Raw genomic sequence first — 22915 nt, 5'->3', positions numbered from 1 at the left:
CAAAGCAAAAAGCAGCTGTACAAATTTAGAACCCACCTCAACCCATCTCACCCCCTGGACTTAAAAAAAAAAAAAAAAAAAAAAAAAAGTATGAATAATAAAAATATATTAATTAATACTAATAGATAAACAAATAACAATCAAATAATTTTTTACAAAGATTTTAGAAAAGAAGACACAACATTAAAAGCTGAATGCCATGAATTAACAGTTTTCACATTAGATCCATGTATACGAGAAGTAGAGAGTTCCATCGAGATAATGTCCAACACCGTCCAGGTTCGTCTGTCCATTGTGTGAGGAGGATTCCAATGGTTGACCAGCTATTTTTTTTTTTGCTGCTGTGAGAGCAGTTAACAGTTAAGATCTTTGATGGACTGACAAGGGGAAGTCCCAAGAGTCATTCATGAAAAAATGGCGTGGAGTCAAACATATCTCAGTACCCAACAAATATGATCAGTCCAGTGAGAGCTGAGTCCAAAAAGGTGAGAGAGAGGGGCACTCCCAAAAAAAATGCAAAAACATGCCTAAAACTCCTTGGAAACAGAGGTTACACTTAGGAGAAGATGACGACTCCAATTAAACATTTTTATATGAATCTAAGTAAACCCTATGCAGCAATTTCCAATGAATCATTTGGTGATTTAGGGTTTTTAGAAGACAATTTAAACATACCCCATACCTGATCCGAAAATAAAACATGCACATCCTCATTAAGATTCTTAGCCCAAACAGTAGGAATAGATAAAGGTTTGTATGAATGCTCAAGAAGAAAGAGATAGATGGCTGAAGCAGAGGAGGGAGATTCCTCAGAAGGAAGGATCAGTTTGTGCAAAGGGTGAACAGGCAGTTGAGAGTTGCAAGGCACCCCATACGCCCGTAGGGCCGATCTAATGCGCCAATACATAAAAAAGGAGGTGCCTGGCAGTTATATTGAGTTTCAAGATACTGGAAGGATTTTAAACCAAACATATGGTTTATATCACGCTAACGGCGCTAGCAGTGCTAACTGCATGCACGCTGAGGAAGCCGGTGAGGACAACGTATTCACCATCACGGAGCATGACGTGAGGAGGGCATTCAAGAGAGTGAACACCAGGAAGGCAGCAGGACCAGATGGCATCACAGGTCGGGTTCTGAAGGCCTGCGCTGACCAGCTAGCACCGGTGTTCACCGAGATCTTCAACCTCTCCCTGGAACAGTCCATAGTCCCCTCATGCTTTAAGCAGTCCACCATTGTTCCTGTCCCCAAGAAACCGCAGCCCACCTGCCTAAACGACTATCGCCCTGTAGCCCTCACATCAGTGGTGATGAAGTGCTTTGAGAGACTGGTCAGAGACTTCATCATTGCATCACTACCAGATACACTGGATCCACTACAGTTTGCATACAGACATAACCGCTCCACGGAGGATGCCATCTCACACCTCCTCCACACCACAACAAGTCACCTGGACTGCAGAAAAGGGAATTATGTAAAAATGCTGTTTGTGGACTACAGTTCAGCGTTTAACACCATAATTCCCTCCACACTCACCTCCAAGTTGGAGGTCCTTGGTCTCAGCACATCCTTGTGCCAATGGATCTCCAGCTTCCTGAAGGACAGACAGCAAGCCGTACGGATGGGTAAACACACCTCATCCTCCATCACCCTAAGCACCGGAGCCCCTCAAGGTTGTGTTCTGAGCCCCCTGCTGTACTCACTGTACACTTATGACTGTGTGGCCACTTCCAACTCCACCACCATCATCAAGTTTGCTGATGACACTGTTGTGTTGGGCCTGATCTCAGACAACGACGAGACGGCCTACATACAGGAGATTAAGAACCTGGAGAGTTGGTGCCAGGTGAATAGTCTACACCTGAACATCAGCAAAACTAAGGAGCTGATAGTGGACTTCAGTACGAAGCAGGAGCGGTCGTACCAGCCGATCACGATCAGCGGGACTCCAGTGGAGAGAGTGGACAGCTTCAGATACCTGGGTGTTCACATCACGCAGGACTTGACTTGGTCCTGTCATACCAGCACCCTGGTGAAGAAGGCCAGGCAGCGTCTGTACCATCTGAGACGCTTAAAGGACTTTAGACTTCCCTCTCGGGTGCTTAAGACTTTTTACACCTGCACCATCGAGAGCGTCCTGACGGGCAGCATCACTTCCTGGTTCGGGAACTGCACTATGCAGGACAGACGAGCCCTCCAGAGGGTGGTGCGTTCAGCGGAACGTACCATTCACACCGAGCTCCCTAACCTGCAGGACATCTACAGCAAGCGGTGCCTGACCAGGGCCAGGAAGATAGTGAAGGACCTCAGCCATCCCAACAATGGACTCTTTTCTCTGCTGCGTTCAGGGAGACGCTTCCGCTCCATGAAGGCGAACACAGAGAGAATGAGGAGGAGCTTCTTCCCGCAGGCCATTCGGAGTCTAAACCACTCTCCACTCTCTCCACTCTAATCACATCACCCCACACTTCCACTTTGCACATTTTTCAAGTACAATCTGCACTAATTTGTAGAAGGTTACGAAAGGATAAATGAGTGGGACTTACATACCATTTGTCTTTGTCTTTAGTATCCTTTTACTCACTTATACACTTTACTGCACTGCACAGCACAGCACACGGACACTTTATCACTGACATACACTTTACTTTTTATAGAATCTATATAGAATCATATTCTATTTTTTATTCTCATATCTATTTGTTATTTTATTTTATTGCTAGTTTATTCTGTATATATGTTTACTGTACTTTTTCTATTTGTATTTTTGTAAACTTGAGGTTTTTCTAATTTTGTTGGACAATTTGTTGGACAGTCGTACAATACATTTCACTACATGTCGTACTACGTATGTATATGTATGTGACAAATAAAATTTGAATTTGAATTTGAATTTGAAACCACTATCATCCTAGATATCTCCCAGAGTGTTTACTTTACTATGAGTCCATTGCAGACAATGAAACGGAGTACTGCCTGACAAAAGGTTATTATTGTGGAAAATAGGCGTTATCATTAGGAAAAATGCCTATGCCATTTTGTAGCTAGTTGTGAAAGTCTTTCAACATCCCTCCATGTGGAGAGGAGATGGGTTACAATGAGACCAAACCGAGATTTACACTGCCTAAGCGGAACTCCCAAAAAAACAAGATGCATCAATTTATACGGATAAACAATAGATTCCTCAATTGCTCTCCAAGACACAGAAGTGTCAGGATCAAACCAAACTGCTAAAGGGCGGAGGGAAAAGGCTTGAGCATACAGTCTAAAATTAGGGAAAGAAAGACCTCTATGTAATCAACATCGTTGTAAGGTAGTCAGTTTAATACGAGGACGTTTCCCATCCCATATATACCATGAAGCACATGCATCTAGTTTGTTCCAGTAGCCAACCGGTGGAGTGAGAGGAATCATGGAAGAAAAAAAATTGATACGTGGCAGAACATTAATTTTAATCACCGATATACGGGCCTGAAAAGAAGTAGGAAGACGAGACCAATTTTCCAAATCTGAGGATACTTTGGCTAGAATACCATTTTAGTTTTTGAGACGATTTCCTGCAGGGAAGGAACAACATCTATCCTGAAGTACTTAAAGTTTTGAACCAATGGAATAGATATAGAATAGATATATTTTGAACCAATATTATAGATATAAAATGGAATCAATTTTAGAATTGAGGGGAAGTAAACATGACTTACTCCAATCAGTGGCGTAACTTTGCTTTGAAAAGTGGTGGGGACACCGCACAAAACGTTTTGCTATTTGTTTATTTAATAACCGAATTTACTTGGGGACTGAGTTCAGAGTTGGAAATGCACTTAATTTCCACACATGCATCACATTCACAAATATGTCTATAAACATCCAAATAAGCAAAACGTAACATTCACAATGTGGAACAACTTGCTAAAAGGACAACTTGCTAAAAGTAGGTGTGATCAATGCACGCGCTGAACGAAGAATCAACATTACGTCAAGAGTCAAGACAAGCCCACAAAATGTTTCCTCATCCAATCAAATAATTTAACCAATCCTGAACTACGCAAAACCTTGTCTAAAACATGAATGAGAGTTCATTTGTGTTTGAAATAGTTAAACTACCTTTATTAATTAAATAATTAAATAAATGAAATTGTTTTGACGAATCTTTTTTTTATGACGTTTTTATAAAAGCTCTATTTTTTCCTCCCCCACCCCACATGTAAAGGCTAGTTAACGGTAAATGTTGCTACCTATAGCATAAATGTTAAAACATCAACAAAATGTCCAAAAGAAAGTGTGGAAGTGATATAAGAAGCTTTTTAGTGAAGCAGCCACGCACAGTAAAGGCCATTGCACACTGAGTCCGAATTTTTCGTCCGAAATTTTCGCACGTTGAAAAATAAATACGACCTCACGTTGTCAATCACGTTTGCACACTGCCTCCGAAATAGTCGTCCGTCAAAAAAAATCGGATCGGGTTCGATTTTTTGCGTTTTTCGCATCCGTATAAAGCATTTTGAGATGCTTTGAGAAGGTGTTTTGACCATTCAGAGCCACCGTACAAGCGAAAGCCAAAATCCAAAATGGTGTCAGACAAATTAATACACTTCGTCTTGCAGCACAGAGCACTTTATGACAAACAAATTGCGGAATACAAAGATACAGAATATAAAGAACTGCTGTTGCCTATTTTTTTATGCCTGGCGCGCACCTTTCCGATGCCGCAGTTCGGGGGGTGTGTGTGTGTGTGTATGTCTGTGTGTCTGTGGGTGTATCCATACCTCAGACAGTCTCTGTTCAGGATAAATTGGTTCACGGAAATTGGTGGTCTTCTTTTTAATATGTGGATTCAGTATCGCTAGCAAAGTATCAAACTGAGGCACTGACATCCTGAAATAAACTTTGAATCTCTCGGGATAATCCCGCAGCTCTTTGATAAGGAGGTGGAACTCTCCTTCCTCTCTGCGCAATCTAAGGATTGGATGGACCCAATATTTCCTTTTTCTTTTTCTTTTTTTTAAAAAGAGAGAGGACAACAAAATCATCCTCACTGTTTGAAGACGTTTTGTATAGTTTTGCGAATTCTTTCGCAACGGATTAATTAAAACGCATTGGACTGTGTGCAAGGTCTCTGTGCGTGACGAATTTTTAAGATTGCGAATGCGAAAAAACGCATGCGAAAATTTCGGACTCAGTGTGCAGAGACCTTAAGACTAAAATACAGTATTAACATTGTAGACTACAAATAAATTTTAAAAGAGGTACAGGATCTGTAGACTAATTAATTATAGGGAAAGGAAACTACATATCCCATGACGCATATCGCGTATCTCGCGATAGTTTCACAACGAGACTTAATATTCATCTTTGAGGATGTTGAAAAGCTTCTGACCGGCGGAAAAAAATTGTTAAATGAATGAATTAGATTATGAAGAGTGACGATTTGTAGATGGTGCTTTTCCTTTAATACATACCTTACGCAATCTATTTTTCAGTTACTTTTTAAAAGTGGTGGGGACAATATCGAGCCTGGTAAAAAGTGGTGGGGACATGTCCCACCCGTAAATTACGCCTATGACTCCAATTAATTTTAAACCCTGAGAGAGATTCAAAATGGTGAAATAAATTCAGCACATGAGGAATAGAATGTGATTCTCCAAAAACAATAAGATATCATCAGCAAACAAAGAAATATGATGATGAGTATTCCTTATATTTATGGGAGAAATAGTTTCAGATTGTCGGACCGCTTGAGCTAAGGGTTCCAAGGATAGGGCAAATAACAGAGGAGAAAGCGGGCAACCCTGACGAGTACCTCGATGTATAAAGAATGGGTTAGAGTGAACAGCTCCTGTGAGAACAGTGGCTGCTGGATTGGCATACAGAACTTTTATCATATTTATGAAACTCGATCCTAGACCCAGATGCTGTAGAACCGCCCATAAATAGTTCCATTCTAGCTGGTCAAAAGCTTTCATCGTATCTAGAGATAATACTGCACAAGGAGAGGACAAACTATTCTTTGAATTAATAATATATAACCTGCGTAAGTTATCCAAAGCTGAGCGAAATTTAATGAATGCTGTTTGGTCATGATGAACTAGCCTATTCATAAATTTTTCTAGACGGCGCTTTCACTGCAGAAATGGCAGCGCTCGTTTATTTGTTAGTGTTTTAGTTGGTTAGGTTTGTATTTCGTTATGTTTTGCACAGCTTGTTACTGAGGAAACCGATTTGTTTCTGCAGTGAAAGCGCCTCCTGCTGACCAATGACGGAAATTTTACCAAATGCGAAAATTAACCCATGTTTTGACGCTGCAAACACGCAGAGTTGTAAATGTGAACAGTTGGATCGACAAGAAGATAATGCATTATAAAAATCTAAACAAGTAAGACATGCATTACTTTTATATTGTTATTTAATTAATGTAATGATTAATAATAATTGCTTAAATTAATATAATTGACACAACTCAAAGTGATGCTTTTTAAAGTCATTTTACGGTTTAATATGTTACCAGTCATTGCCCTACTACGCTCATATGATATTTTATTTGTGCAGGTCTCAACAAATTTCTTAAGTCTTACATTTAAGCTTAAAAATCTTATACTGAGTTTAAGGTGACTTAAGGGAGCTGTTTTGGTCCCTTAAATTTTGTAGCAACGCTTAAGGGAACACTTAGATAATTAAGGGGAATACTTAATGACAGCCTTAAGGTTCCTTAAGTTGACCCTTAGGATTTTTCTTTCAACCCATGTTCACTAAGGGTTCCCTTAACCTCATAACTAAGGGCTTCAATGCAACCGGGCCCAGCTCTTTTGACTTGATGTTTAGCCAACCATAGTGACTCCTCAGGCCCACAAATCAACACCCTACCAACTATGCAGTGCACCCTAGTATCATAGTGGCAAGTTTTTCATGGCAAAGCACCACTAGTTTTATTGATTTGAAATATCTATATGCAAAGCGCCTGAATCAGAGTTAGAAAAGTTTTCTGTGCCACATCTGATTCAGTTCCCCTCAGATGGCCACTGACCTGGATCCAGTCCCCATGTGATCTCCAGAAATTTCCGGTAATGCTGAGTGCAGGCTTATATTTTTGCTTGTGATGCTGGAGGACACTGCTGACAGATGGGAGCAAAGAGGGCATGCAGCTGAAATTCATAATTAAACGTGCCAGAACTGTCTTAAAACCCAATTAACGTCATCTGCAACCATGCACGGACCCTGGCTTGGAGCTTTCTGTCTGTCTCTGACATTCTGACACATATGTAGAGTATCACAGTAGTGGTTGTCTTTCCTCACAAAGGACAGGACTTTGGACATGAGGTAATTTTATCCATGGTTGTTGCTCCCTCATGATCTCTCCTTCCAAAGAAACTAATCAACCCCCCCCTTTCAACAGTTTCTATGACGATGTGATTCAGTTGCTTAGTAACGGCCTGAGCCTTTGTGGCGTCACCGTGGGCAGTAGTGTGTGTCGGAGTGTGTGGGGAGAGAGAGGTAGACGTACGATAAGTGGTTTAGGCCGCGGACATGGCTCTCTTGTTCTTATCCGTTAAGCCTATATTTACACACACAGACACACACAGGACATAAAGCTACACAAAGACACAGCTTTCAAATAGTTAACACACACACACACACACACACACACACACATAAATAACCAGACAGACGTGTCCTGCATACTGCAACTGATTCTTAATGACCTCTGGCATATGCTTCGGGCCGAGACAGAGACATAGCAGGCGTGTAATCGGCAATCATTCATGTGTTTGCTCTTCTTTGCCGTATGGACATAACTGATTTTCCACCCCATTGCATCCACACACCATGCTTAATTAGCCATGTCTTTCAGTCTCTAACAGTCTTCCATTGTCTGGAGGGCCATTTATCCCCTCTTGAGCTCTCCTCACCTCTCGTTCCCCTCCTGTCCAATAAAATGGCCAGATATTCTGCCTTTGCCATATGGTCACGCTCTCCCCAGATATTGTAGTCAGCAGAATTTCTTTGTTTCCTGGTGAGTTAAATCCATATTAAAATCCAAATCTGGATTAGCAACTCAATCTAAGATTGAAGTTTAATCTGGGTTTCAGTAATGTTTTAATATATTGGATTTAGTGAAAAATAAGGAGGCAAATTGCGCCACTTTTGTACATGGTGATAAAGTGCTGCTGTAGCGCTGTGTTGTATTAAATTAGGGGTGTTTATATCTGTCTTGTTTACGTAAGCACCCCACTTGTAAATAGAACATTACTTTACATGATTGTTTGTTTTCTTTTGTTAAATTTTTCTCTAGATGACTATAAATGATTAAATGATTAAATTAAATAAATGATTTTTTTTTTTTTTTTTTTTAGTTTTACGCAAGAAAACTGATTTGTTTTATTTTACTCTAGATGATTGTTTAGTTTGGTTTTACTCTAGAAAACCTTTTGTTTTACTCTAGATGACTGTTTTGCTTTGTAGTCTTATTCTAGATGAGTTTTTTGTTTCTTTGTTTTACTCTAGATGACTGTTTTGCTTTAGTTTTACTCTGGATGACTTTGTTTTTGTTTTGTTTTTCTCTAGTTGACAGTTTTTTTGTTTTATTCTAGATTACTTTTTTGTTTTGTTTTAGTTTTACTTTAGATTACTTTTTTTGCTCTAGATGATTGTTTTGTTTTCATTTAGTTTGCATTAAGTAAAAAATTAAGGGGCAAATTACCCCACTTTAGTAGGCCTATTTGGTGCTAAATGCATGGCATTAGCGTCGAAAATGAAGTCATTGTCAACACCCTTCTTTTCTATGTAAATTAGACTCATTATAGATTGTGGCAGAACAGCATTGAGTTTTGTGAATAAGCAACAACAAAGAAAAACAGAAACTTTTGTGCATATTTTCTATTGATCATGTAGTAATTCATCAAATAATGATCAAATGACAGATTAAAAATGCGCATATATCCAGAAAAGCCATGCAGTCTTTTAGCATTTAAAAGAGCTGATTCCGATGCCTTTGACTGTAGTGTTTTAAGTCAAAAGGGGCTGTTCACACAGAATGCATTTTTGCATTCTTTTTTCTTTGAGCATTGCATATTGTGTAAGTGTTGCTGCATTAAATATTCTTAGATTATTTTGAAAATGTTCACTTTGAGAAACACATATAATTAATTCATCATCATTATCATACCCATATCGTTTAATGTGTGCTGTAATAATTTGTGGCATCTTGTGCATGACACGCTGTTCTAAAAATGCGACTCTCAGCTGAAAAAAGGCCATCTCTAGACCTTGCTTTTTTTCATTTGAGTGCCCTGCATCTTAGTTCTTAAACATGCACTGTGTGAATGGCCCCTTAGGCTGCTGAGTATTAGAAGGCCATATCATGCACAGAATGCTGCAAAAACATGAGCAAAATGATGAAAAATGTCTGTCTAGCCCATGTTTACATAGAAATGGAAAACCAAAGCAGTGGAATGCAAAAAAAAAAAACATGTTCCGTGGAATACGCTGGTGGTAGTCTGCTGCATTGTCTGGTAACCTTGCACTCAGAACTCACAAGATTGAGAATTGTGTTGAGCAGATTGCTTTCAACACAGATTGCGTGAACATGTTTGCGTTGCCCGATTTGCAAAATTCATTTCATGAACCGGGCACTATAACAAGACAGACAGCACTTGCAAATAAACAGCAGTGAATTTCCATAAAAAAACTGCAGTTGTTCCTTTGCTTTGTATTTTAGCTCATCCATCCTCATTTATTCTGAGTGCGCTGTAGCGTGTTAGACAGCAGGTATCTGGAGATCAGATTTTAGTTAGTCTGCTGCTTTTGCTGAGTCACTCCTACCAGGTGTGTGTGTGTATGAAGGAGTGTGTGTTTGTATGAGAACTTTTGTGTCGACAGCTTGTGTTTGCACATAAAAGCACTGTGTGTGTGTGTGTGCACAGCAAATGAGCTTTCCATGCAAATCACTTTAATTTGCGTCTGCTGCCAAAACCACACACAATGAAAATAAGGGGCATTTATATCTGTCTAGTTAACTGAAGCACCCCTATTTACTTGTAAACATAACACTGCTCTAGATTACTGTTTTTTTTTTTTTTTTTTTTTTGTCTGTTTCAGTTTTTGTTTTGCATTTATCTATTTATCTTTATTTCTCTTCTCATTTTCTTTAAGTGCTACATATTGCGTAAGTGCTGCTGCATTGAATGTTCTTAGATGACTTTGAAAATAATCTGAGAAACACTCATAATTAATTCATCATCATACCCTTATCTTTTAATGTTTGCTGTAATAACGTCCACACTGAACTTTCTAATGAGAGCAGTGTCTGGTGAGATTATCATCAAAGAGAGAGTGAGTGAAATGGAGAGAACAGTCTGAAGCTACATCTTTTCCTGCAGTTTTTTTCTCGAGGGACGTGATTTTTATCGCTCGCTGCAGTTCTGTAATAATAAAATGATTCCTAATCTCCACCCACTTCTGGCATAGAATATGTTTTATGTAATTGAGATCTTATGTAACCGCTCTTGTAGTCTGCACGGCATTTAGCAGGCCTGATTTAGGAGATCAAGATGGCAGCTAATTCATCTGAAGAAGCGCCACATTACAGCAGACAGTGACATTATTAGGTCTCAGTTCCCTTGACTCCTGGTGCTCTTAAAGGGGCAGTGCATCCAAAAAAGAAAATTCTGTCATTATTTTCTTGTCATCCCAAAGATACATGATTTTTTCCCTTCTCTGTGATATTAAGTCAAATGTCTAGGCTGCTCTTTTTTTAAAAACAGCTTCATAAATATACCTCAAAAGATGTCGGTGCAACTTCTTAAGTCATACAACTGCTTTGTATGGGAAACAGACTGAAAATGACACTTTTTTTTTTGTTGGATTCTTTGATGAATGGAAAGCTCTAAGAAACACTATTTGTTTGAAATAGAAATTGTAACATTCTGTAATATTGTAAATGTCTTTTCTTGACAGTTTTGATTAATTTAAGGCATTCCTGCTGAATAAAACTAACAATTTCTTCATAGCGCATCTTAAAGTGTCATATTATTTATGAAATCTGTCATATGAATTCAGCAGTCTTAGAATATAGTTCACAAGTTATATAGACAAGTTTAATGGTGCTTTTATGATGCTATTTTGTCCTTTTTCGAGTATTAAAGGTCACTAAATATTTTCATCAAGTGGAAAAAGTGCAACTTCCTGCCTATAACATCTTTTGTGTTCCTCAGAAAGAAATTCCTGAACCTAAAAGATATTGTTTAAACTTTAACGTACCCCACGATGTCAGCTAATTCAAATTTGACATTATGAAATGTCAGGGCGTCAGAGTTCATCTTGTGTTTCATCTCAACCGAATGCAAAACAAGCTAAAGACAGCAGTTATTTTGAACACTTTGTGCAGAGGCTTGAGGAACACTCAGATGGAGGTGGGCAATAATTCAATCTGTTGTCTGATGGGCTTCTTCTGTTGAAGGACCAGTCTGTTTTGATGAGACATGAGCCTCCCACGATCATAATGCTATCAAACCGCCTCATTTTGTGGGGCCTTATTTTCTTCCCTCACTCCCTCTACGCACATTTACACACACACACACCCACATGAACATGCACATATGGGTGTAGGATGGCTGTATGTGAGCTTGTGGTGTGATGTTCTACAGTTCTACCCCTACAGACTCCCTGCTGTTTTACACACGCATGCATGTGCAGGTCGGTGGGCCGAGGATGAGTGTGAAAGCATGAGCTGGCATTGATGACCTCACCAATGCATTTGTATCTGCCCTCTTGACAGGGACAACTATTCTGGGTCCAATCACCTGATACTAACTAGATTAACCATCAGCCTGGCTACTCAAGACTTGCACTTTGACCCTGTGAATGAGGCCCTTTAGCCTTTGTTTTGGTTTGTTGTCAAAGGCTGCACTTTTTGAGGCACTTGTTATGTCTCTTCACATTTGAGAGAACTGCAAACATAGCTTGTCTCTTGTCAGTGAACACATGGTATAAACATCTTGTGGGAGTATTCTCTTTGGCAATGGGAGAAATGTCTCTGTTGCAGTGCTAGACTCTCAGCACCAAGGACAGCGCCACTCTCTCTGACTTGCTGCAGTGTTTAAAGTTTTCCATGTTTAATACTTTCTACTTTTCCTGGTTTAATATGCAGATCTAACTGACAATAATCTATTTGTAGGTTCCCTGATAAGTAAAATCCCTGGCTCTGTTTGTTTGATCAGCCTGACACAGCAACACTGGCTCAACCAATGGCATGAGTTTGGGGTGGGGCTTTCTATTTGTCCAACCAATGACTGTTTTGCTGCTGCTCTCACAAAAATGTACATATTTCAGCCTCTCACAAACATATACACATTTCAGTTTGAAAATCAAAAAATTATTTTACTGTTCAGGCGATTAATAAATAGTGTTTAAGGTCAACACGACTTAAAAATGCTATTTCTTAATGCATATTCCTGTTCTTAATCTGGACCGATGTTGTTTATTAGTATTATTTATATACTATTATAGTATGTATTCATATTTGAAGTAGATTTTATTTTATTTGCAATTTTAATCTATTTTCAGTTCTCATTGTAATTTTTATTAATTTAGTTAATTTTCTGATTTTTCTAAATATTTCTATATAACTTTTTTTATTTTTAGTCCAGTCTTAGTTTCAGTAATTTTAGTGCTTCTTCATTTTAAACATATTTCATTTCAATTAGTTGCCAGAGCAACATTTTTAATTCTTAATTTTTCATTTAATATTTTATTTAATTTCAGCTTCAATTCAATTAACAAAAACATTTTGAATAGTTTTAGATTTAGTTAACAATAACAACACTGTTGTGGACTAATCAGTGCACTTTATTTTAAAGAAAATATTTTTGATCCAAATGCAACTGGCATGGATATAAAATGACTTAACGTTTTAGAAATGCCCATTTAGGCATTGTATAAAATAAAATTTTATTTTGGCAGTAGGCGATGCAGTAATTCATGTTCATTTTAACTTCATTAATTTAAAATTTTGAGATTACCAAGATTTGTTGTAATACTACTAGTAGTAGCAATAGTTCTATATGTCTCTCTTTTAGTCACCAGTCAGTCACTCACTGAACTCACTGAACTGGGTCACTATAGAGTCTGAGAACAAAGAAACAGACAGGGATGCAGAGTTTGCTATCAGTTCCTCTGGTTCACACTGTCATGCTGTCAGAAACCTAACTTGTTGTTTATGCAACACTTTCCTCCTGAAGCAGGACAAATGCTGTTTTTATCCTCCCTGAGAACAGAGGTGCACAATTTTAACCCTGTTAAGAGGCTCTCTGCATTTGTTCTGGGTCATTATGCACATAAGAGTGCGTTTTGTCACAGAGATGTTAACACATCTGTTCAGACCATGAGATGCTCATACAAAAATAATATAATATGAAATGGAAATGTTGATTTCACAATAGCCTTGTTCAGGGTTAAAGCAAATATTTTTTGTCCTTCATTTTGTCCTCTTTTTTTTTATGACGGCATAGTTTACCTGTGAAGCCATATATAACCCCACTAGCCTCACTTTCTGTTCACATCCTCAAGTAGTTTAAAACATTTTGTACAGACTTCTGTTCCTCTATGAAACTTCCCTGAGAGTTATAAAAATAGCATCTTACAGTTTTTTTCCTTTTCTTGCTGAATTAGCAGAGCCGTGGGTGAGAACAAGATGGAGCATCTGTACTGCAGCAAAACACTGCCTTGAAGAGAGATTTCATTTGTTTAACATAATACAATGAGACAGTTCATTTGTACCAAGAGACCTTTTAGTCCTCCAGGCTTCAAAATATTTGCAAGCAGCACAAAGTATTGCAAAATACAAAATGTAGTTAGATTTATATGCTGGGGTCTAAAAGTATGCAAGTGCATTTTCCTAATCTGTTGCAAATTATATTAGATCAGCATTTTGTGTTTTTGTTGCAAAGAACATCTTAACTTCACATGATTAGAATTTGCTATTTGCTTAGTCAAGTCAAGTCAAGTCACCTTTATTTATATAGCGCTTTTAACAATGTAAATTGTGTCAAAGCAACTGCACAATATCAAACATATCACAATATCAATATCAAACATATCACAATATCAATATCAAACATTGGCCTCTGGCCAACAAACCAGCAGTTCAATTTAACTGCAGCAAAGTCAGATTGTAAGGTCTCAACTAGTTCCAGTGGTCATTTGGTAATTCTGTATGTTGTCTGAGCGTTGGCATCCTCTGAGGGGTTGGCATTATCTTTTCTCAGGTGTTCGGTCATCTCAGATCATTTAGGGGTTGGATCCAGACTGAAGCTTCTGTCATTCCTAATTACCACGGGATGTTAATCCCGTGGCAGAAACAGAGACAAATAGAAACATAATTAGCGTAGCTGCTGTTCCATCCCAAGCTAAAGAATAATAATAATGTACATTTGATCAGATATACTACAGTACAAGATTATAAAATGCATTATGTGAATGCTTGGCTAAAGAGATGTGTCTTTAATCTAGATTTAAACATAGAGAGTGTGTCTGAACCCCGAACGTTATCAGGAAGGCTATTCCAGAGTTTGGGAGCCAAATGTGAAAAAGCTCTACCTCCTTTAGTGGACTTTGCTATCCTAGGTACTACCAAAAGTCCAGAGTTTTGTGACCTTAGGGAGCGGGTTGGATTGTAGCGTGGTAGAAGACAAGTTAGGTACGCAGGAGCTAAACCATTTAGGGCCTTATAGGCAAGTAATAATATTTTGTAAATGATACGGAACTGAATAGGTAGCCAGTGCAGAGACTGTAAAATTGGGGTAATATGATCATATTTTCTTGACCTTGTAAGAACTCTAGCCGCTGCATTTTGGACTATCTGTAGCTTGTTTATTGAAGATGCAGGACAACCAGCTAGCAGTGCATTACAATAGTCCAGTCTAGAGGTCATGAATGCATGAACTAGCTTTTCTGCATCAGAAACAGGTAGCATGTTTCGAAGCTTGGCAATGTTTCTAAGATGGAAGAATGCTGTTTTTGTAACATGGGAAATATGATTTTTAAAGGACAAGTTGCTGTCTAATATAACACCCAGATTTTTGACTTTAGAGGATGTGACAGTGCATCCGTCAAGTTGTAAATTGTAATCCAAGAGATTCTGTGTATTGTTTTTTGGTCCAATAAGTAATATCTCTGTCTTATCTGAATTTAATAGGAGGAAATTATTGGTCATCCAATCTTTTAAATTTTTTACACAATCTATTATCTTAGATAGTTTAGAAGTTTCACCTGGTTTTGTTGAGATATATAGTTGAGTATCATCAGCATAGCAATGAAAACTAATCCCGTATTTTCTAATAATATTACCAAGAGGCAACATGTATATTGAAAATAGAAGAGGACCTAGGACTGATCCTTGTGGTACTCCATACTTTACTGGTGATAATTGTGATGACTCTCCATTTAAATGAACAAAGTGGTAGCGATCGGACAGGTATGATTTAAACCATCTTAAAGCCTGCCCTTGAATACCAATATGGTTTTGTAGTCGATCTATGAGTATATCATGGTCTATAGTGTCAAACGCAGCACTAAGATCAAGTAATACTAGCAATGAGATGCAGCCTTGATCTGAAGCAAGAAGCAAGTCATTTGTAATTTTAACAAGTGCAGTTTCTGTGCTATGGTGAGGCCTGAAACCTGACTGAAATTCCTCATAGAGATCATTTTTTTGCAAGAAGGAGCACAATTGAGCAGACACAACTTTTTCTAAAATTTTTGACATAAACGGAAGATTTGAAATGGGTCTGTAATTTGCCAGTTCATTAGAATCTAGTTGTGGTTTCTTAATAAGAGGCTTAATAACCGCCAGCTTGAATGGTTTTGGGACGTGACCTAAGGCTAACGATGAGTTAATAATATTGAGAAGCGGTTCTTCTGCTACGGGTAACAACTCTTTCAGTAGTTTAGTGGGTACAGGATCTAATAAACACGTTGTTGGTTTAGATGTACTGATAAGTTTGTTTAGCTCTTCCTGTCCTATAGTTGTAAAGCACTGCAGTTTTTCTTTAGGTGCGATGAATGAAGCTGAAATACTAGACGCAGTAGAATCTACATTTGTTATTGTATTTCTGATGTTATCTATTTTATCAGTAAAGAAATTCATAAAATCATTACTATTAAATTGTGAGGGAATATTTAGATCGGGCGGTGTCTGTTTATTTGTTAGTCTAGCCACTGTGCTAAATAAGAACCTTGGATTGTTTTGGTTATTATCTATGAGTTTGCGGATATGCTCTACCCTGGCAGCTTTTAGAGCCTGTCTATAGCTGGACATACTGTTTTTCCACGCAATTCTAAAAACTTCCAAGTTAGTTTTTCTCCATTTGCGCTCAAGAATACGAGTTTCTTTCTTGAGAGAATGGGTATAACTGTTGTACCATGGCGCAGTACATTTTTCTCTAATCTTTTTCAATTTGAGGGGGGCAACAGCTTCTAATGTATTAGAGAAGATAGTGCCCATGTTGCTAGTTATTTCGTCTAGTTCATGTGTATTTATGGGTACACAGAGCAGTTGAGATAAATCAGGCAGGTTATTTGTGAATCTGTCTTTGGTGGCTGGAACAATAGTTCTGCCCAGACGATAACGCGGAGCCATATAATTAATATCAGTAATACGCAGCATGCACGATACAAGGAAATGATCAGTAACATCATCACTTTGAGGTATGATATCTATATCGGTAAGATCAAGTCCATGCGATATAATTAAATCTAGCGTATGATTAAAACGATGAGTGGGCCCGGTGACGTTTTGCTTGACTCCAAAAGAGTTTATTAGGTCAGTAAACGCAAGTCCTAGCACATCATTTGTATTATCAACGTGAATGTTAAAATCTCCGACAATTAGCAGTTTATCAACATTAACCAATAGATCTGAGAGGAAATCTGCAAATTCTTTTAGGAAATCTGTATATGGCCCTGGCGGTCTATACACAGTAGCCAGAGCAAGAGATAAGAGAGATTTATTTTGCATATCTAACAGTGTAACATTAAGCAGAAGTATTTCGAATGACTTAAACCTCCTGTATCCTGTTTTCTGAGTAACATTGAGAATATCACTATATATTGTTGCCACACCGCCGCCACGGCCAGTCTGACGGGGCTCATGTTTATAACAGTAGCTCGGTGGAGTAGACTCATTTAGACCAAAATATTCATTTGGTTTCAGCCAGGTTTCAGTCAGGCAGAGTACATCAAAATTATTATCTGTGATCATTTCATTTACAATAACTGCTTTGGGTGCAAGTGATCTAATATTTAGGAGCCCAAGCTTCAAAAATTGTTTTTGTTCATTTATTTTGTGTTTTTCTGGTTTAATCACGATCAGATTTTTTCTAGATCCTGCATTAAATTTATATTTTGACCTCGCTATTCGGGGGACAGACACAGTCTGTATAGATTGGACAACGCGGGTACTTCTATCATTTAAGTGGGTAGAACAAAAGTCATTTGAGAATTGGCTTACTAGTCAGATGGAGCGTAGCGTCCTGGAGATGTTGTCCGACAGGAGTTCCGCTCCGACTCTGCTGGGGTGCAGGCCATCAGCACGGAAAAGCCTAGGACGCTCCCAGAAAAGATTCCAATTATTTACAAAGAGCAGTTTCTGTTCTTTACACCATGACAATAACCATTCGTTTAAAGCAAACAGTCTACTGAACCTTTCGTGTCCTCGTCGATACGTCGGAAGTGGACCTGACACGATGATCTTCGCCGCGGGCGATGTGCTGCGTACCGTCTCGATCAGGCTCCTGTAGTCCCTCTTCAGTGTCTCCGTCTGCCGCAGCTTGATGTCGTTAGTCCCCACGTGCAGCACGACAGCCCCGATGCTCTCATCGCCCTTCAGGATCGCGGGTATCTGCGCAGAAACATCGAGAACACGAGCACCGGGTAAACAGTGTGTGTGCACTTTACCTTCAGCTAGCGTAGCACGGACGTGCCGGACGATGGAGCTTCCGACGATCACAGCGTCGCGTTCCGTCTCGCGGAGGGGAGCGAAGCGGTTCCGGGTGGAGATCTCGAAGACCGGAGGCGGCGAGGTTGTCCCCCAGGGCCTGGCTCGCGTCTTCCGCTGCTGTTTTTGCACCCAGGGTCCGTGGCGTCCCGGCGCCGGAGTGAAGGACATCTGTGAAGACCGCGTCCTGGGTGCACAGTGTCTGTATAGAGAAACGCACGGAGTAGAGGTGGTGGGAGTGTTAGCAGCGTGCTGTATACTTACCCCGGACTTGTGAGCTTCAGCCCGGGATGTTTCCAGCGCGGCTCTCCTCTCTTTCAGCTGGGCCTGCTTCTCCACCAGGTCGCGGATCTGCTTCTCCACGGCCTCCAGCTCCAGCTGCACCGAATGCAGCTCGAACGTGTCCTCACCTGCACTCAAAGGTAGACACAAATCCGCCATTTAAGCAAATAAGAGTGAGACAAAGGCAATGTGTGTGAATAGAGTATTAGCAGCGTAAGCTAGATTAGCGGCAGGCACGCTGCCTATGCTAACGGGCTATAAGCTAATAGCAAACACGAGAAATCAAAATAAAACTAGTGATAACAAGGCGCTCCGATTGTTTTTGTTTTAGAATGCTATTGTGGATATATTCACACGTTATAAAAACGAAAAAGATAGTGTATAAAATAGTTTTAAGATAAAAAATAGACGATAAAGAATCAACTTGACAGAGCTCAAACTCAAAACACGTAGTCACAAATCAGCGCAAGTTCTGCTTAGTGACCTGGACTTGCACTTACATCTTTATATATATATATATAAATATTGTAACAGAGACAGAAAGAGTGATGGAAAGTATGTGTGGTTTATTGCTGTCATAAGTTCAATCAAGGCATTTCAATTAGATTTTCTTGTAAAAAATATTGCCATTCTTGTTTTCCATATGCTTTGGCTTAGTGCATGTAAACAGCGACACCCAGTGGTTTCATAAATCATTTAGGGAAATATTCTATTAATTCTATTAATATGGTCAAATATGGCAGTGGAAGGAAATTGATATGGATATGAATCTAACCCTTACATATTCGTAGTAAATAATAAACATTTAATGATTTAATTGCTCTACAAATGGACCACATCAACAAGAGAAAGGACAAATCTATCATGCACTGCCCCAGATTTTCCTCTAGATGGCGGAATTGTAGCATCGCTCCACTGGAACTTCCTTTCTAGTCACCTCTGTGGCGTCTGTGCCCATCTAAGACACTACTAATTAACTACTAATTTATTGTTTACGCTGTTCTTTCAGGGAAAACAGAAAAAGGTACAATTTACCTTTTTACTTTAAATCTCAGAATTAAGAATTGTTTTTGTACCCTAAATGTAAAATGTAACTAAACAGATTTAATGTGTTGTCCTTGACTGAATGTTTCTCTGAATGTTTAACTTCTTTATGTAATTATGCAGCTCTTCGCCATCGGCCTCATCTCCATCAAAGCCAGTCTTCAGAAATAATCCATGTTATAAGCATTTAATCTTTGGACAGTTCTGCAGTTTATTTTGCCAGCTTGATCGCTTTGTCTGTTCCACTTACAGAGACAGAGAACTTCTGATCACAGTCTTGCATAACCAAACTTGTTTTTACATTTCATTTTCACATCAAAGCTACTTTTTTGTTCTGGGAGACCGCTATCTCTGTCAGCCTGAGTTTGACGCTTTGCTGCTTTGATTCTCTCTCGCCTCATTTGGTGCATCACCTTCATCCCAGTGGTCTTTTCTAAGCCGTGCCCTTATGTAGAACTGTTTTTCTTTTGTTTTTTAATCGCCGCTTGATGAGAAACATCAGAAATATTCTCATCCTTAAGGCCGGAGCTCCTGGTGTTTTCGACGCAAAGTTCTCAAAACAGAGCCTTTTATCCTCCTCCTCTTCTTTTTCTCGTTACTTAGTACACATGTTGCAGACTGTGCCATGCCAGTTAGCTAATAGTGTTTGTGCCTGAAAATACCATAAGCTGATGCCATCACCATTGTAAGAAATTAGACATACAATTTGTGAAAACTTCCAATAGACTTTGAAAGTGGGATCTGAGCCATATCTAGGGACCAGCGTATATTGTATCTAGGCATTGTTGACGTTCAAACAGCCAGAACATCCCTACAACCACCTAGCAATGCCCTAGTAACCTCCAAAACACCCTAGCAACTGCCTAGTAACATGCTTAAACCATTCACTCACAGCACAGTAACTTCCTAACAACATGCTAAAACCATTCAGAACACCTTAGAAACTGCCTAGCAACATGCTTAAACCATTCCGAACACTTTAGCAACTGCCTACCGATCTACTAAAACACTCGGAACACCTTAACAACTGTCTAGTGATGTGTTAAAACACCCAGAATTGAGAATGCTGGAGCAATTTCCAAGTGATGTGCTTAATTCAGAACACCTTAGCAACTGCCAAGAAATATGCTTAAACCATTCAGAGCAACTGTCTAGTTAAAAAAAACTACTTGACCAACTGAGTAGAAACATGCTTTAACCACTGAGAACACCTTAGCAACTGACAACTTCAGAAAAAGCAAAAATCAAGTTATCATTTATTTCCATTTAAATAATTGTATGATAAATGGAATGCCATAGCAAACAAAAGTGCAATCTCAATGTCAGTTTCCAGCCCCCATGAATAAAATCAAATCAATAAACTTAAATTAAGTTTTTTTTTGCCCTCTCCCTTCATTGCAAAAAATCTCTGTCTGGCTAATGAAAAATCACGCATTCTCTTCATTGGTGCTTTAGGGGGCTAGAAATCATACTTGGTCAAAAAAACAGGAATAATTTCCTGGTTGTTCTCTGAAAAGGTCCTCTGTGTGTTTTGTGCTGTGCTCAAGGCTGATTATACATGCATTTGTTTGCTTGTTGTCCCCTTGATTCATTGTTTGAAATGATCAATTTATAAAAAGGTTCTCAATGCAGCGTCCCCAAAGATGGCCACAGGGCTGATGGGAAATGATGCTTGGCAGGTAGATCTAACTTCTTGATTTTGGGCAATCAACAGTAACGTGGCTGGTGGTTACTCATCTTAAAAAGACATTAGAGATGGGCTCAGTAAAGCCTTCAAAGCCTTCTGGGTGGTGATCACGATCAAACCATCTCATTGGTTTTTTGAAGAAGAGAGGCTGGATCTGCAATTTGGGCTCTTTAATAATGGCTTCAGGATAGAAAACCTAATGATCAAAGAGACGTTCAGATGCTCTAATGGATCTAATGCTGCTGATGTTCTCTCTTTCCAATCGCAGGTCGTGTGCCTTCAAGATTTCTTTGGAGAGGAGGACATCTTCATCGCATGCGGCCCGGAGAAGTTCCGTTACCAGGATGACTTTATGTTGGATGAAAGCGGTAAAGAGCCTTTCGGTAGTTGCCTTTGTATTCATTTGAGTGAAAAAAACACTACTTGTCATGATCTCATCAGCAGAAGGTCAATGTGGATGTCATCTTCCACAGAAATGTTCTCTTTGTCCCGTCTTGAATGAATAACATCCTGTTACAAATTAGTTCATAAGAAGCTTATGAATGAGTCCATTAAAGTTTCATTCCACAAATGTGGAATATAAAATAAAGGCTCATTCCCCCTTAACGCCTACACCAGCCACTTCTCTAATGGGTTTCTGCCTTTGCCACTTGTCCTAGATGGATAGACCTCCTCTCCTCGTCTCTCTCCTCCATGTTGTTCTTGTTGCATTGTTGTTGTCAGGAAATGAGAATCTGTATGTATCTGTGTCTGGTTACCTTTCATTAATGATGTGGAGAGACAAAGGCTGTTTGCCGTTTGGCTCCTCATCTGTGCTGATGTGAGCTCAGTGAAGAGCCGGCGTCCCAGTTTCTGAAGTGTATTTGGAAGAGCTCTTTAATAGAGGAGACTTCTCATCCATCCGTCCGTCCGTCCGTCCGTCTGTCTGTCTGTCTGTCTTCAATTAAATTCACTTCAATTCACGTGAGCTTTATTGGCATGAATTGCACAGTATTGCCAAAGCATTGATCTTTGCATGAATAAAGAAGAAATAATGATTATATAATGCATAAACAAAAGAGGAATAGATGTATAATTCAGCAAGTAGATAATAACATTAAAACATTAAGATATTGTCTTGAAAAAACTCTGTAAAACGTGTAGATGTAAAAAAAAAGATCTTACTGTTTGTCTGTCTATCTATCTTGTATGTATCTATCTATCTGTCTGTCAGTGTGTCTGCCTATTTATCCGTCCATCCGTCCATCCATCCATCCATCCATCCATCCATCGCTCTCTTTCTTCATTCAATTCAAATGAGTTTTATTGGCATGACTTGCACAGTATTGCCAAAGCATTGACTATTGCATGAGCAAAGAACAAATATCATACATAGACAAAACAAGAATAGATCTATAAATCATTAAGTAGATAATTACATGAATATTTTTTTTAATAAATAAGAAAATAGTTAAGATCTCTCTCTCTCTCTCGGTCTGTCTGTCTGACAGATAAACTGATAATTCTTTTGAGTTGTTACCAATGGCTGCACTGTTACAGCTGCACTGTACCGAACACATTTAATGAATGTTGGATGATTTATCACATTGAATTAGAGCGAGAGCAGCCAGCCATGAGTAGTTTAATTACACAGGCACTAGTAGAAGAACACGTGCCGCTCTAATGAGTTCTGATCAGAGCCGAGAGGAACATATGAAGCATGCCGATGGCGAGATGGATGGAGCCAAAATGGCAGCCTTTGACGACAATGATTTCCCTGGAGGATGCATTTTTAATATGAGCAGAATGGTTGCCCATAACAGCACACTGGCTGTGATATGCCATGTAAATTTTCATTTGATACATAATATAAATAGTTATGAAATCGTTGTTGATGAAGATTATGTAAGACTGTTATTAACAATTGTGAGAGAGC

General features: G+C 39.0%; 2 protein-coding genes across 4 annotated transcripts in view; one reads left to right on the top strand and one right to left on the bottom strand.

Moving 5' to 3' along the window:
* LOC306863936 (serine/threonine-protein kinase DCLK1-like) overlaps positions 1-22915 on the top strand; it is a gene marked incomplete at its 5' end in the record, with an annotated part of 62539 nt that overhangs the window by 10196 nt on the left and 29428 nt on the right. For 2 of the 3 annotated variants that reach the window (XM_079407542.1, XM_079407541.1), the window contains one exon: positions 21269-21368. In XM_079407542.1, the coding sequence (XP_079263668.1) occupies positions 21269-21368 (100 nt within the window). Of the gene's footprint in view, positions 1-18053; positions 18410-21268; positions 21369-22915 lie in introns of those variants that run through there. The other variant, XM_079407543.1, reaches the window with a different exon arrangement.
* LOC306863938 (uncharacterized protein) overlaps positions 17383-22915 on the bottom strand; it is a 36470-nt gene continuing 30937 nt past the window's right edge. The window contains exon 5 of the mRNA XM_079407548.1: positions 17383-18397. Within this exon, the coding sequence (XP_079263674.1) occupies positions 17505-18158 (654 nt within the window). The 5' untranslated portion in view covers positions 18159-18397 and the 3' untranslated portion in view covers positions 17383-17504. The remainder of the gene's footprint in view (positions 18398-22915) is intronic.

This window comes from Barbus barbus (genome assembly GCF_936440315.1).
Source record: "Barbus barbus genome assembly, chromosome: 45".
In the NCBI taxonomy this organism is placed as follows: domain Eukaryota; kingdom Metazoa; phylum Chordata; class Actinopteri; order Cypriniformes; family Cyprinidae; genus Barbus; species Barbus barbus.
This window is presented reverse-complemented; position numbering and strand designations above follow the sequence as displayed.